This window comes from Myotis yumanensis, unplaced genomic scaffold (genome assembly GCF_028538775.1).
Source record: "Myotis yumanensis isolate MYYU_CA2020_CCGP unplaced genomic scaffold, mMyoYum1.0.hap1 SCAF_3, whole genome shotgun sequence".
Taxonomy (NCBI): Eukaryota; Metazoa; Chordata; class Mammalia; order Chiroptera; family Vespertilionidae; genus Myotis; species Myotis yumanensis.
Genome location: NW_027223754.1, coordinates 59605496 through 59619550, shown reverse-complemented (window position 1 = coordinate 59619550; position 14055 = coordinate 59605496). Strand labels below are relative to the sequence as shown.

Here is a 14055-nt window from a genome sequence, read left to right as displayed (position 1 = left end):
AATAAAAATTAGTGTGTGATATGCAGGGAATGCTAACAACATACTGATCATAGTCATTTTTTTCAAACTATTAATGTTTTATCTCTGCACCTTTTTATGTTAGATTCAGGTTTCAAGGTAGGCTTGGATTCTTTGGCCTCTGTTTTTCAGAACTCTGCTGGGAAGTGTTTCTTTTTTTAAAACTTGATTTCAGAGAGGAAGGAAGAGGGAGAGGGATAGGAACATCAATAATGACAGAGAATCATTGATTGACTGCCTCCTGCATGCCCTCTACTAGGGATCGAGCCCACAACCTGGCACGTGCCCTGATTGGGAATTGAACCGTGACCTCGTGGTACACACTCAGCTACTGAGCCACACCTGCCAGGATGCTGGGAAGTGTTTTTTTCTGTAAAGATTAGCAGTTAATCTTTGTACTCAGTGCTTTGAAGTTGGTCTTTGTTTTTGAGTCTGTGCCCTTTTCTGGGCTACTGATGTATGATTATAAAGAATTTATTTTATTGCGATTTTCAAGATAGTAGCTTAAAAAAGAAACCCAATTGTGAATCTCAATATAATTTGAATCAAAATTGGATATATTTTATTTTTATTTTTTGGGTATATTTTAATAAGCTAGTCCAATTTAACTGTTCTTTGACATCATATGAATATTTATTAGGAATCTCCCTGGCTTTTATTATTTCAGGCTATCTTTTGCTAAATTACATTTCTGTAAGCTAAATAAATGTGTTCAGTCAGTGTTTGAGAGCCTCTGTGTGCCATGCAATGTGCTTGACATTATTTATTTATTTTAAATATAAGTTTATTGATTTCAGAGAGGAAGGGGGGAGAGAGATCAAAGATGAGAGAGAATCATTGAGTTGCTGCCTCCTGCATGTCCCACACTGGGGACCGAGCCTGCAACCTGGGCTTGTACCCTGATTGGGAATTGAACCGTCACCTCCTGGTCACGTTCAGCCACTGAGCCACACTGGCTGGGCTGTATTAGATATTTTTAGTAAAATATTTTTATGTGCTTGCCAGGTGGTAGACTCTGTCTTAAAGACACTTGGGATATGCTAGTAAACAACACCACAAAAATTCTTTTGGATTTTGGTGGAGGAAAGAGTTAATAAATGAAGGCCTGCAGGAGATGGTAATAAATACAAAAATAAAGCAGCGATGAGAGCTGGGTGTGTCAGGCAGACTGGCTGCAGTTTTAAATACTGGGGTCCCACATGGCTTTGCTGGGAAGCCTTTGTGCGTAGCTTGGTGAGTAAGGTGGCCTCTGTCCTCACATAGCTTAGTGTTAGTAACTGCTTCCTGATGAGCACCTGCCAGGAGGGTGGGGGCTCTGCTAAGTACCTGTGTACATTTCCTGCCACTCTGTTGAACTAGAGCAGTGGTTCTCAACCTTCTGGCCCTTTAAATACAGTTCCTCATGTTGTGACCCAACCATAAAATTATTTTCGTTGCTACTTCATAACTGTAATGTTGCTACTGTTATGAATCGTCATGTAAATATCTGATATGCAGGATGGTCTTAAGCGACCCCTGTGAAAGGGTCGTTCGACCGCCAAAGGGGTCACGACCCACAGGTTGGGAACCGCTGAACTAGAGGATCTTATCGCCAGTTTCTCCAGAACGGGAACTGAAGGTTTGAGAATCAAGTAAATTGCCAAGACAAACATGGCTAGTGGGACTCAGATCAGACCCAAGGCCTGCTCTTAAACAGTGTTTTTGCTAAGTCAACTCTCGGAATATTTGTTATGGAGGAGTTAGCCAACTCTGGAGATAAGGCTACCTTAATTGTGGTTCTGACTGGTTGGGCAGTGCTTGGCTGGCTCAAGGAGAGTATTGTGTTATGAGCCTCCTCCCTTGTGCTTTTTCTATTTAAAAGGCCTTGAGCTCGTGGCCTGGCCCCAGCAGGCAGAGGAGCTGCCTGGTTACCGACTTCCATGCAGCAGGATGAGTTTGTTGTGTGTCAGAAAGTGGCGTCTCATGACTCCAGCAAATCATTGACTGCTTGAATTCCTGGTGCTGCAGTTCAGTGATAGGACACTAAGTTGGCTGGCCTATGTATCATTATGTCCAAGAGCACGTTATAAATGCCCATATTTAGAAGGGAACGTAGAGTGAAAGGTTGTAGTGCCAAGTTCACTGATTATTGTGCCTGTTTATGACAGAAGAGGCCATTCCTTGTATTTACAGCGATTGCTTTATCGTAATAAAAAGTGAATAGTAAATGAGTGTTTTGGATTAGAACCTTTATGGAGGGCTGTGGAAAGTCTGGGGTTCAAGAGAGCTCTGTTGTTCTTCTGCCCTCAGTGTGCTTATGATAACGTTCAACACAAAGCATCCACTTTTAATAGGGTAGTGATTTTTCAGCCTAGTCTGTCCTTTGCATTGAGTATTGCTTATTCTTTTGTGCTTTGGCTAATTCCATATCTGAGGTGTGTATGATGGTCATTAATCTAAAAAAGAAGCTATATATTTCACAACTCTATGGACTACTTTTTATTGGTAGTTTCTAGTGATTTTTGCCTCTATTTCTTCCAAAATTAAATGTTGTTAATTTTTACAAGGTGATTTTCTTTTTTTATTCAAGAAGTAAACTATGATTTGAGCACTTGGGCTGTGAAATTCTATTTATTGACTTTATTGAGTTACTGGAGGCCCGATGCACATCGTGCAAGGGTGGCTGCCTCGGCCCTCACAGCCCTGGCTTCGTCCAGAAGGTCATCTGGAAGGACGCCTGGGAGGTTGTTCTGCTGACCGGCCTAATTAGCATATTACGCTTTTATTATTATAGATAATATACATAAAGAAAGGATGTATAAGTGTACAATTCAAAGACTGTAGAGATGGAACACACTTAGGTAGTCAGCTTCAAGATCAAAGTACAAGAAATTATCCTAGAAACCCCACATTTTCAATCACTTGCAACATTTTCTCCAACCCGGGTAACCACTGTCCTGACTTCTAACATCATGTCTTTGTTTTGCCTATTCTTGTACTTGGCATGAATGATTGGTAACAATATATATACTCTCTGTGTCTGGATTCTTTTGTTTTCCATTTGTGAGGTTGTACCATATGGTTGAATGCAATTGTGGGTTGTTTGTTCTAATTGCTATATAATATTTCATTGTGTGGATATTCCACAATTTATTCATTCTACTGTTAAAGAATTCTGTGTAGCTTCCAGCTTATTGTAAGTGGTGCATCTACAAACATTGTTATATATGACTTAAGGTGACCATATGTAAGCATTTCTGTTGGGTATATGCGTAGGAGTGGAATTATTAGGTCATAGAATATGAATATATTCAGCTTGAATAGATACTTCTGAGTGGGCTAAAAGTTAAAGTAGTTGTACCAATTTCTGTTTTCACAATAGTGTGAAAGCTTGTAAATGTTATTTTTGATATGGTGTTTTGGGGGTAGATGGGAGGTATAATGTTGTTCTTAGGTTCATTTCATTTCAAGTTTGTTTTATGGAAAGGAATGGTCATAGCTGTCTCATTGAGTCTTTGAAAGCTAAATTAAATATGTGTGCACTCATTTTTTCCTCTTTTCTTTCTGTCTTCCTATGTCTTATATGTGTTTTATGTATGACTTAAACATAGAATGTGTTTGTGTGTATATATATATATATATATATATTTTTTTTTTTTTTTATCTTACAAATGTACTCCTTATAGACTCTTAGACTGAAAAGCCACCTTAGAAGTCATCCAGCTCAGGCTTCTAAAGTCTCTCTGAACTCACATTGATCTTGCTGAAGTGTCTCTAACGACTGAAAACACATTATTTTAGGGCAACCTAAGTTCCTTTTATTAATTCATTCATATTGTTGCTTCTTCAACATTGTGGTGACATCAGCCTATTTTTAACTTCCCCCAATAAATGTCTTGTCCTGTTATAGGTAAAGGAAAAAAACACCCATGATTCTTGTAATAGAGCAAAATCTCTTCAGGGGGATACTCATGGCTATATATATATATATATTTCAGAGAGAAAGGGAGAGATAGAAACATCAATGATGAGAGAGAATCATTGACTGGCTGCCTCCTGAATGCTCCCCACTGGGGACTGAGCCTGAAACGTGGGCATGGACCCTGACAGGAATCTAACCATGGCCTCTTGGTTTATAGGTCGATGCTCAACCACTGAGCCATGCTGGCTAGGCTCACAGTTATTTTTTAAATGTTGCTTCCAACATCTGCAGGGTTGTGGTCTCAGCAGTTTGCTCTGGGGAATTTGGGTGAGAAAACTCATGTGGACTGATCCCCCTGCCATGAGCACATTTCCCCCTTTTGATAGGGTTTAAGCATTGTTTTGTTTTTTTTTGCCTTTGAAATTGTCTTTATTTCTGAACATTCCTTTACAACTCTCCACCCAAGATTGACTCTCACACATGCAGCTGGAGGCCCAATACCTCTCCCCGTCCCCAAGCAAATCAGATTCATGTTTCTGATTGTAGGACACTTTGCCTTTGAGGTCCCATGAACTCCCCAACCTTTGCCCCTGCAATCCTGTACCCGGGCTGGGTCCCTCCCTTACCCCATTCACACTGAGCATGAACCTGAAACGTGAGTGGCCCCTGCATACTGCACCCTGGTCCGAGGTTTCAGCTTCCAAAGGCCCAGAAAGAAGCCTTTGCTGGGTGCACCCAGTGAGCAGGGTCACTACAGGGGCACATCACGGGCTCCATGTCATGAAAATGCCACCTTATAAAACTTCTATGTCTAAAGTGCTTGGTAGCAAGATGGATGGTCCTGGGCTGTCCTAACTCCCTCAGGGTCCCTGTCAGCTCAGCCTGGATCAGGGCAAGTCTCTCTTGGTTGACAGTCCCCTGGGTCCCGTAACACTCCAGGGGGATGGGGTACAGCTCGAACTCTAAACTGCGCAGCCCGGTTGTGTGGCGCAGCAGCTTCTCCATGGTGGCCCCGGGGAAGTTGTTCATAGAGATGGTGAAGTCCCTGAGCTGGTGGCAGCGGCTCAGGGCAGGCAGGATGGCCTCGACTTGGGAGTCCGCCATCCCACATTTATCCAGACCCAGGCCCTGGAGTGTGGGTGCCATGGCCTCCAGCAGAGCTCGGAGGGGCTCGAGACTGAAATCCCCAAGGCTGAGACCACATAGATGCAGGATCTTCAGCTGCCTGAGGTTCGGGCACTGGAACAGGTGTGTCAGGTCTGAATGCGTCAGCCGCTCGCAATATGTTACACAGAGTAGGTCCAAGGGAGTCTGCAGGCACCTGAGCATTTGGTCCAGACGGTCTCGGAGGAAGGAGGGAGAATGCATGTGGAGCTCCTGGAGGTGCCGCAGCCTGAGCATCTGAGAGAGGAATTGGGAAAAGGATTGCTGCTCCTCCTGCTCCTGCCTTTCCCACTCCTGCTCCTCTGCTTCCTCCCACTCCTGCTCTTCTTCCTCCTCCCACTCCTGCTCCTCTTCCTCCCTCAACTCCTGCTCCTCTTCCTGTTGTTCTTCTTCCTCGCCCTCCTCCTCCTGCTCTTCGTCCTCATCCTCCACAGCCAACAATTTGATGTGGGGGAGAAAGAGTCTCTGCAGGTTACTCATCTGACCCAGGTAGAGAGCAAATGTCCCCAGGGTGGGCAGGTCCCAGGTGCAGTTCACTTCCACCTCCTGGATGCAGTCCAGCTGCACCCTATCCAGGACCCTCCTGACCCTCTGGAAGGGCACCCCAGAAATCCTCAGTGCCTTGCAGCTCAGGTGTAGCAACTCTTCCCTCTGCTGGGCCCATTGGATGATGTGCATGAAAAACTCATCCCGGTTCCTTTCATTGAAGTCAAGGTCTAGGAACACCTCCAAGGGAGCCAGGGGATGCTTCATGTTGGGGCTGGAGCTGTGCACAGTCACTGGTCCCTTCGGTGAGCAATTCTCCGTGCTGACTCCAAGCCACATATCCCAGAAGTTGGCACCCGTGTTCCTTAAATCCAGCACCCGCAGTTTGCACCTCCTGGGCCGAACTTCCTGGGCAAGCAGAACGTCAAGCGCGTCAAACACAGCTTTTAAGCCCACGGCTCTGGTTGGGGCATGATCAGGGGGCAGATGCATCAGGACCCCCAGAGGGAGGACAGTGAAGGGCCAGGCTTGGGCCAAAGTCTTCAGGAGCTGGTAGTGGTGTCCACCACGGTAGGCCGGGATGAACAGGTACGGGAAGAGCTCGGCGGGCAGGTACTCAAGAGCTGTGATGGCCAAGGCCTGGTCCCTCAGCAGGCGCTTTGCTGCCAGCTCCAGGAGTGTGGGTGGCGTCTGGATGCTCATCTTCAAGGTGCTCAGAAAGGAATCCTGCAGAGACATCTGCTGTGACTGGGTTGGCTGGGGCTCAGATCTCAGACCTGGCACTGACTGCAGAGCTGGAGAACTCTGAATCTCTCCTCTGGTGCCTGAGGTTTTTATACACCTTCTCAAATGCTAACATCCAATCAGAACCCCTGATCTAAATCCCATAATCCTAATGGGATTTATGTGTTTCTCCCTACTAATTGATTAATCCAGATATCTGTTTAGGAAAGAGAAAGTTAGGGAGGGGCAAGGTTGAAGACTGGCTCATTGATTCCTTCCAAAGGCACTGACTGAGGTGGATGGATGGCCCATAGCTATCATACTTGGTGTGAGAGAGTGAAGGGTGAAATGCGTTCCTGACGTTAGAAAGGAAAAAAAACACACAACCTGAGAGCATGGTTGCTGGGATCTTTAGCCACATTAGAGTAATCCTAATTATCCACAGTTAAAACAGGCGAGAAGACAATGGTGGCATCCCCAAGAAAAAAGAAATGTGTCCATGCATCTAGTTGTCACTTAGATTTTATGTCAGGTGACACAGCAGGTCATGAGCTCCTTCAGGGAACAAGTGGTGGTTGTTTGAGGATGTGGGGGGCCCTTCAGACCACAAGGCTTCTCTGAGGGAGGTCAGGACAGAATCACTATGAGAAGCAGGGGTCAGGGCTGGGCAGTGAGGGGCTGAGCCATCCTAATGGAACCCGAGAGATGGAAAGACTCTTCTCAGGGTGAATTTAGAATTTAAAAGGAGACAAGCTGGAGGGCAGACAGTGCCATCCTGGAGGGCAAAGGGAGCGATTCCATCTTCTGTCCCTCCCAGGAGGAAAAGGGTGGGTCTCCTCTGGGAAAGATGAGATTAGCTCAGCAACTGGGTGGAGAAGATTAAATCTAAGAATGTGATTAGAGGGAAAGAGGTCAGGCCTGGGAGTTAGACATTTTCAAGCCCGAAAGGCACTGAAGGCAGATGCATGGGCTCTTTTGGGATCTTGGAGCCGGGAGAGAAATAAACATGGGCCAGTCACATGTAGCCCTGTCACATCATGGCAGCTGCCACGAGGTGACGTTTATCTGCGGGTTGGGGTTCTTCCACAGAGAACCCTTCCCAGGTAGCAAGTGCCTGCCCTCACTACATAGTGTCTCCATGGCCCCATTTCTGCCCTCATGGCACCCCTTCACTTCACCACACCCCCAATGATTTCCCTTATGATCATCGGCCCTCAGTTCCCTTCTTCAGTAAGCCTGTCCCCCAATATCACTCTGTTCTGTATTTGTCTGACAGCCTGTTGTCTGCTGGACCAGAGGCTCTTTGAAGCCAGGGAGCAATCACGGCTCCTTAGATCTCTGTGGAAGGAATGGGTGGCCATTGTCAGTGTGAGGAAGGCCAACTGGGGCCAGCCCACTGCTCCATGTGGAGCTCTTGGCTTGCACTGTCTTCCTCTTGGCCCCCATTCTTCTCCTGTCAGTCACTCACCCCACAGACACCCTGAGCACCCAGTGTGTGTGCCAGGTTCTGACTCTGGGGAACTCTGAGTCACGTAGAGAAGACAACGCCACTGAACAGACTCTGGAGTGATGAGTGGAGGCCCCTGGTGAGTGCTGACGTCTGGAACCAGTGGTCCTGGAAAGGGACAGACAGCACAAGCCTAGGTTGCCTCCACGAGGAATTATGGAATTTGTCTGCAGTGCAAATTCACCGCAACCACACACATGTGGGCCCATGAGCCAAATGCACTGTAGGCCCAGATGTGCCCAGTGAGTCCTGAGCTGGGCTTCTGCTGGCGTTTCCTGGAAGGGAGAGGCAGTTTTGAACCAGGGCCGAGCAGGCATGCTCAGGGCACCCTACTTTGTTTCAAATCCCAGCTCAGGACTCATTCCTTGTGTGACCTTGGGTCAGTGTCCCTCAGGCCTGTTCCTCTTCTATGAGCAGGTGTGATGGTTAGTACCCACCTCGGGCACCTGTCCTGGACGGTGGTGCTGACAGTGGAGATTTTCCCAGGGACATCCTGCCCTGGCTCTTAGACAATTTTTTTTCATGCCTTTTTATTTTTATTTTATTTTAACTTTTTTTGTTGTTGGTGCTAATCCTCACTCGAGGATATATTTTCCATTGATATTTAGAGAGATTGGAAAGTAGGAGAAGAGACAGGGAGAAACTTCTATTGAAAGAGATACATTAATTGGTTGCCTTCCCAAGTACCCAGAGCAGGGCCAGGGATCATGCCCCCAACCAGTACATGACCTTGACTGAAATGGAACCCAGGACCTTCATTCAGTAACCTGGGCTCAGTGACCACAGAGCCGTAGCTCTCCCCTGCAAGCCCTAGGACAGTGATGGCGAACCTAGGACATGTGTGTCAGAGGTGACAGGCGAACTCATCGTTTTGGTTGATTTTTCTTTGTTAAATGGCATCCAAATATATAAAATAAATATCAAAAATATAGATCTCTTTTTTACTATGGTTGCAAATATCAAAAAATTTCTATGTGTGACACGGCACCAGAGTTAAGTTATGGTTTTTCAAAATGCTGACATGCTGAGCTCAAAAGGTTCGCCATCACTGCCCTAGGACAAGCATCTCAGAAGCACCCATATCTTTCATTCCAGTCTCACTGGGAAGTAGTTACTCAGGAGCATGAAAGCTGACTGCCGCCTTTTTTGGGGAAGAGTTTCAGACCAATCAAGAGACACAAACTGAATATTTAAAATTTCCAGAAATAAAAACATGGTTAAGATGTTTTCTTTAGTAAGTGGGGGTTGGTCAGGGAATCAGGTTGGTTAGACATTTAAAAATAAACCAAACCACCAATCCAAATTCAGCCAAAACTACACTGAGAGGCAAAATCAACCCCTTTAATATGCTTGTCTGTAAAAAAAAAAAAAAGGGGAAATCTCTCCGTCCACGTTAAGTTTCTTGGCACTGTGAGTTCAGCTGCCTTAGCTGAGGTCGGTAACTCACCTGCTGTGACCGGGTTGGATGGGGCTCAGATCTCAGACCTGGTGGAGAACCATGGCACTGACTGCATAGCTGGAGGACTCTTGGTTTAAGCATTGTTTAAAATAAATACAAAAAATGCAAATACTGCATTTTAGAAACCAGATTGTAATTGCTGGGAACCGGTCCATCCTTGCTGCTTGACACAGTTGCTGCAGGGAAGAAACATCTGCACAGCATATGTTTCAAGGGACCTGGCGTATATGGCATACTGTTCTTAACCGTTTGAGTCCCAGGGGGTATTGAAAAAACACTGTTGAAGAATCCCAAACAGCGCAGCCGCTCTTTCTCTAAATGAGTATGAAAAGACCCAAACAGCGTGATAGTGCTTGTTTTATTTTATGTCGAGAAATACCAAGCAGCGCGATTGCACTGCGTGGGACTCAAACGGATATTAATTAAACAGAGCTGTGTGATGTACTTGCGTCAGTAAATCTGAGTGCGCGACTTCGACAATCGGTAACGCACCGTCAGCTGTCCACAATGTTCGAAATGTGCTGGGTTTTCTCGACATAAAATCTCAGCAGCGCGATCGCGCTGCTTGGGACCCAAACGGTTAATATGTTTGCTCCCCTTTTTGGCGCTATATGTTTTAACCAAGGTCACCTCTCCGAGAAAGGTTGTTTCCCCAGGTAGGGATTTTCCCCTGAAGTTAGGGAGGGGATAAAACCTCTTAACTAAGTGCCAGGCGGGTAGTTAATCACTTTAACTACGAACAATCACGCTTAAGCTACATAATCTTTACTCCCTGGAATGGAGATAAGAAATGCCCTAACCTTTGGAATAGAAATTGATAGGATTAAAATCAACTGGTATAAATACAGATGTAACAAGACAACAGAAGACAGAACCTAGGGACAGAACCTATACACAGAACCTAGAGACAGAACCTAGCGAGAGAACATGGCAAAAGATCCTGGATAGAACCTGGCTGGAGAACCTGGAGAACCTAGCGAGAGAACATGGCAACAGAACCTGGTGACCAAACCTGGCTGGAGAATCTGGAGATCCTAGACAGAACTTCGCTAGAGATCCTAGACAGAACTTCGCTGGAGATCCAGACCAGAACTTGGCTGGAGATCCTAACCAGAACTTGGCTAGAGATCCTGGCTAGGCTGCTGACCAACTGAACGCTGTCTCCGTGCCATTCCTTCTTCGCCGACTCCGTCCACACCTTTGGGGACCCCTAAACCTGCTGGGGCTGGACCCCGCCAGTAATGAATAAAATGAGAAAACACAACCTTTTTAACAGAAACTGACGCTTATATTTCATGAAATCAATGAATGCAGGAAATTTTTTTCTGAAGTTTTTGAACTTCCAGGTGGTATTAATATTCATAGGAATGAGTTTCAGTTAATAATTTAAAGTTCTTAGATATTAATAGATATTTTCTCTTTTTTCTTTGCAGGCAAGAAGAGACCGATAGGAGAGTGAAAAATGTAAGATATGTTTAATGGAATATTATAGATTTTTTAAAACTTTTTATGTAATAAGGCAGTGGGATCTAAAAATATCTGATATTCTCTGTTATATTTTTTTCTATGAATTTTTGCTAGAAACCAACCAGTCACAAACTCTAAATATGTTAAAATATGGTTAAAACATATTGTCTGTCTTCATGGTAATAAGAGGATAGTTTAAACTTAGAAAGTGGTTTTTCATATGTTAGTAATGTGGTAAACACATGTTAGGATTTTTAGGGGAGTAAGTCAGAAACCATCAGATCAGACTTTAAGGAACAACACTGAATGTTTAAGAACTCTAGATGATTATTCAATGTGGACTTATATAATATCTATAATATTCTAATGTATTAGAAGAATTTCTGATGTGACAGCTTATTAAAAACATAAGAGCTCAGTACCTTTAGGAAAGCTGAGACTTATTGATTTTAAGTGTCCATTTACTAAGTTTGTTGTTAGAAAAATATTTATTGCTTTAAAAGTTTAATTCCCCCCCCTCTTCATATGTACTAGTAGAATGCATGAATGAATTCTACTATACATATGAAGTTGGGATCTGGGCTTTTGGTCTGAGAATGTGCTCAGAGAATGCCTGAATGCCCCCACCTGGGGACTGAGCCCGAAACCTAGGCATGTGCCCTGACCAGGAATCTAACTGTGAAATCTAGGAAGAATGAATCACATTTTTAATGACTCTTTTCCTTCCCATAATTTAAAAGAAAAATCTTTCAGCTATAGATATGCTCTTTTATCCGGAGTGCTCACATGCATTCGAGATTGCAGTTAGTTGCTATAAATAGACTGATCTTTTTGTTTTATGGACTTTTTTGAAAGGTTTTGATAACATTGTACTGGCTGGGAAGAAAAGCACAAAGTAACCCCTACTATAATGGTCCATATCTTAATTTGAAAGCATTTGAGAATCTTTTGGGACAAGCTCTGACCAAGGTAAGGAAACTATATCTGTATGAGATGATCACTCTAACTAATACTATTTTCTCTTCTTCTCTCCCTCCTCCTTTCGGTTTTCCTTCCATTTCATTCTTCTTCTTTTAGCAAATGTGGAAGGTCTGACTATCTTTGCTCTGGTCTAGATTGGGATGGGTAGAGAGGATTGTTACTCATTGGCTGGCTTTGTATGCCACCACCAGGGAATGAGTGAGTCTATTTCAGAACAATGTCCAGGGTATAGGCATTTATCTCTTAATTCTAGCTAACTCCACAATAGGCATTCGTTTCCTTTCTTAGATACTGTGTATACTTAAATCTTTCTATGTTCATTATGAATTCAACCTGTAATAGAAAGGTTCTTCAGGGTTATTAAAATGTATGGAAGCTACACAATTTTTAAAAATTTTTAGTATCTTTTACTCATGGAGGATTACCTCTAATGCCTGTATTTCTACATCTCCATAATTCTACACACTGCTTCTGTTTCCTAAGGAGTAGTGAATGCTGTTACATGAAACATGATATGGCTTTTTAAAATTAGAATGCTTGTTGTAATGCTTTTGATTATTTCAGGACAGTTTGAGGAGAGTTGGGTGCCAGGTCTGACTGTAGTTCTGCCAAATCTTCATTTATAAGATCCAAATGGGAAAATTAACTTCTCTTAGGGGATATATGTCTAGGGGAGTTTGCAATGCTCAGAAGAAAATAGGTAGTCAAAATAATATATCACCGTCTAATTAATTGTAGTTGCTCCATAGGTTTTGATGGATGATGATGAAGTGATACTTTACCAAAGAGGCATTTAGTATTAGTCTTGAGCACATTGTAAAGATGTTATAAATGTTAGTTGTCATGAATGGAAGACAGAAATTGTAGACCAGGATGAAAATAGTTATCATGAATGGAAGATAGAAATTTTAGACCAAGGTGAAAATGATTACCAGGCCTTATATGTACCCTAATCTTTAATTTTGCCTGAGTTTAGCCATCTACATTATAGAAAGATGGGATTATATAGTTTAGAAGGTCTTCCTTTTTGATGATGATGATTTTTAATCCTCATCCAAGGATATATATGTTTTTCATTGATTTTTAGAGAGAGTGGAAGGGAGTAGGGGGGGGGGGGCGCAGAAAAGCATCAATGTGAGAGTGGTACTTTGTTGCCTCCTGCATGAGCCGACCAGGGCTGGGGATTGAACCTGCAACCCAGGTACATCCCCTTGACCGGGAATTGAATCCGAGACCCTTTGGTGCATGGGCCAATGCTCTAGCCATTGAGCACACCAGCCAGGGCTTATTTTTGTTATTTTTGAATTGTAAAGAGTTTATAGCACTCTATTCAAATTCCTTGAAACAGTTAATTCAGGTAATATTTGAGATATTATCATGCAAAGCCTTGTAGCAGGTGTTGGGAAAACGCACAAGACAAAGAATCCATCCTCGCGCAGCATAATTGTCTGTTGGAGACAGATGAGCAGATAAGTCACTGCAGTGGAGGAGGGTAGAGGCGGGTAAGACTGATGGAGGAATGTGCAGGGGACTTTGGGCATGATCATAGCTTTGCCTCAGTTATTTCAGCTAAGAAAACATCCAGTTAAAAACAATATGGGACTTTGGCCCCTGTGTTAGTGTTCTCAACAGCCCTTGGTCCTTTTTATGGCAGTCTGACTCAGGCTGAGTAAGGCTGGTGCAGTGTATGTGCTGGGAATGCTCTATTACAGGCTGTTTCCTGTCACCAGAAGTAGGTAAACATTTTTCATTAGTTAAAATTTTTTTTTTCAATACTTAAAAACTATAGTTGTGGTTTTATTCCATTATTATAGAGTGGGAATAGCCACAAGAGGTGTGTGGACCTGTAACCTGTTTGGCAACTGTTTTGTTAAAAATCAAAACCATTGTGTTCATCAAACTTTCCAACTTAAGTAGATAATGCTTAATGGCCAATCCAAGATAGCAGTTAAAAAAACACTTGGGATAAGCTGTTGCACCTGAGTTACCCTATAAGTTGGAGGTGACTTAGGTGACTTGTCAGAGTGAAGTCCTACATAACCAGGCACCAGGGTCAGACTCAGGTTCTTCTATAACTGTGGTGGCCTGTTATAAATACTTTAACATTTATGAGGTCAAAAGTCATCTCACTGTGTAGTGAGAGGTCCCTATGTCTACAACACTATGTCTATAGAAGCCTGATGGATCAAAAGACTTACTTAAGCTCTACCTGGTTTGGCTCAGTGGATAGAGGGTTGGCCTTCAGACTGAGGGTTCCCGGGTTTGATTCCGGTCAAGGACACATGTCTGGGTTGCAGGCTCAATCCCCAGTGTGGGGTGTGCCGGAGGAAGCTGATCAACGATTCTCTT

At 43.7% G+C, this 14055-nt stretch overlaps 1 protein-coding gene across 12 annotated transcripts in view; it reads left to right on the top strand.

Annotated features, from left to right (window-relative positions):
* Nucleotides 1-14055, top strand: part of LMO7 (LIM domain 7) — a 217928-nt gene that overhangs the window by 144151 nt on the left and 59722 nt on the right. For 11 of the 12 annotated variants that reach the window (XM_070408931.1, XM_070408919.1, XM_070408921.1 and 8 more), the window contains 2 exons: nt 10692-10722; nt 11581-11694. In XM_070408931.1, the coding sequence (XP_070265032.1) occupies nt 10692-10722; nt 11581-11694 (145 nt within the window). The remainder of the gene's footprint in view (nt 1-10691; nt 10723-11580; nt 11695-14055) is intronic. The other variant, XM_070408927.1, reaches the window with a different exon arrangement.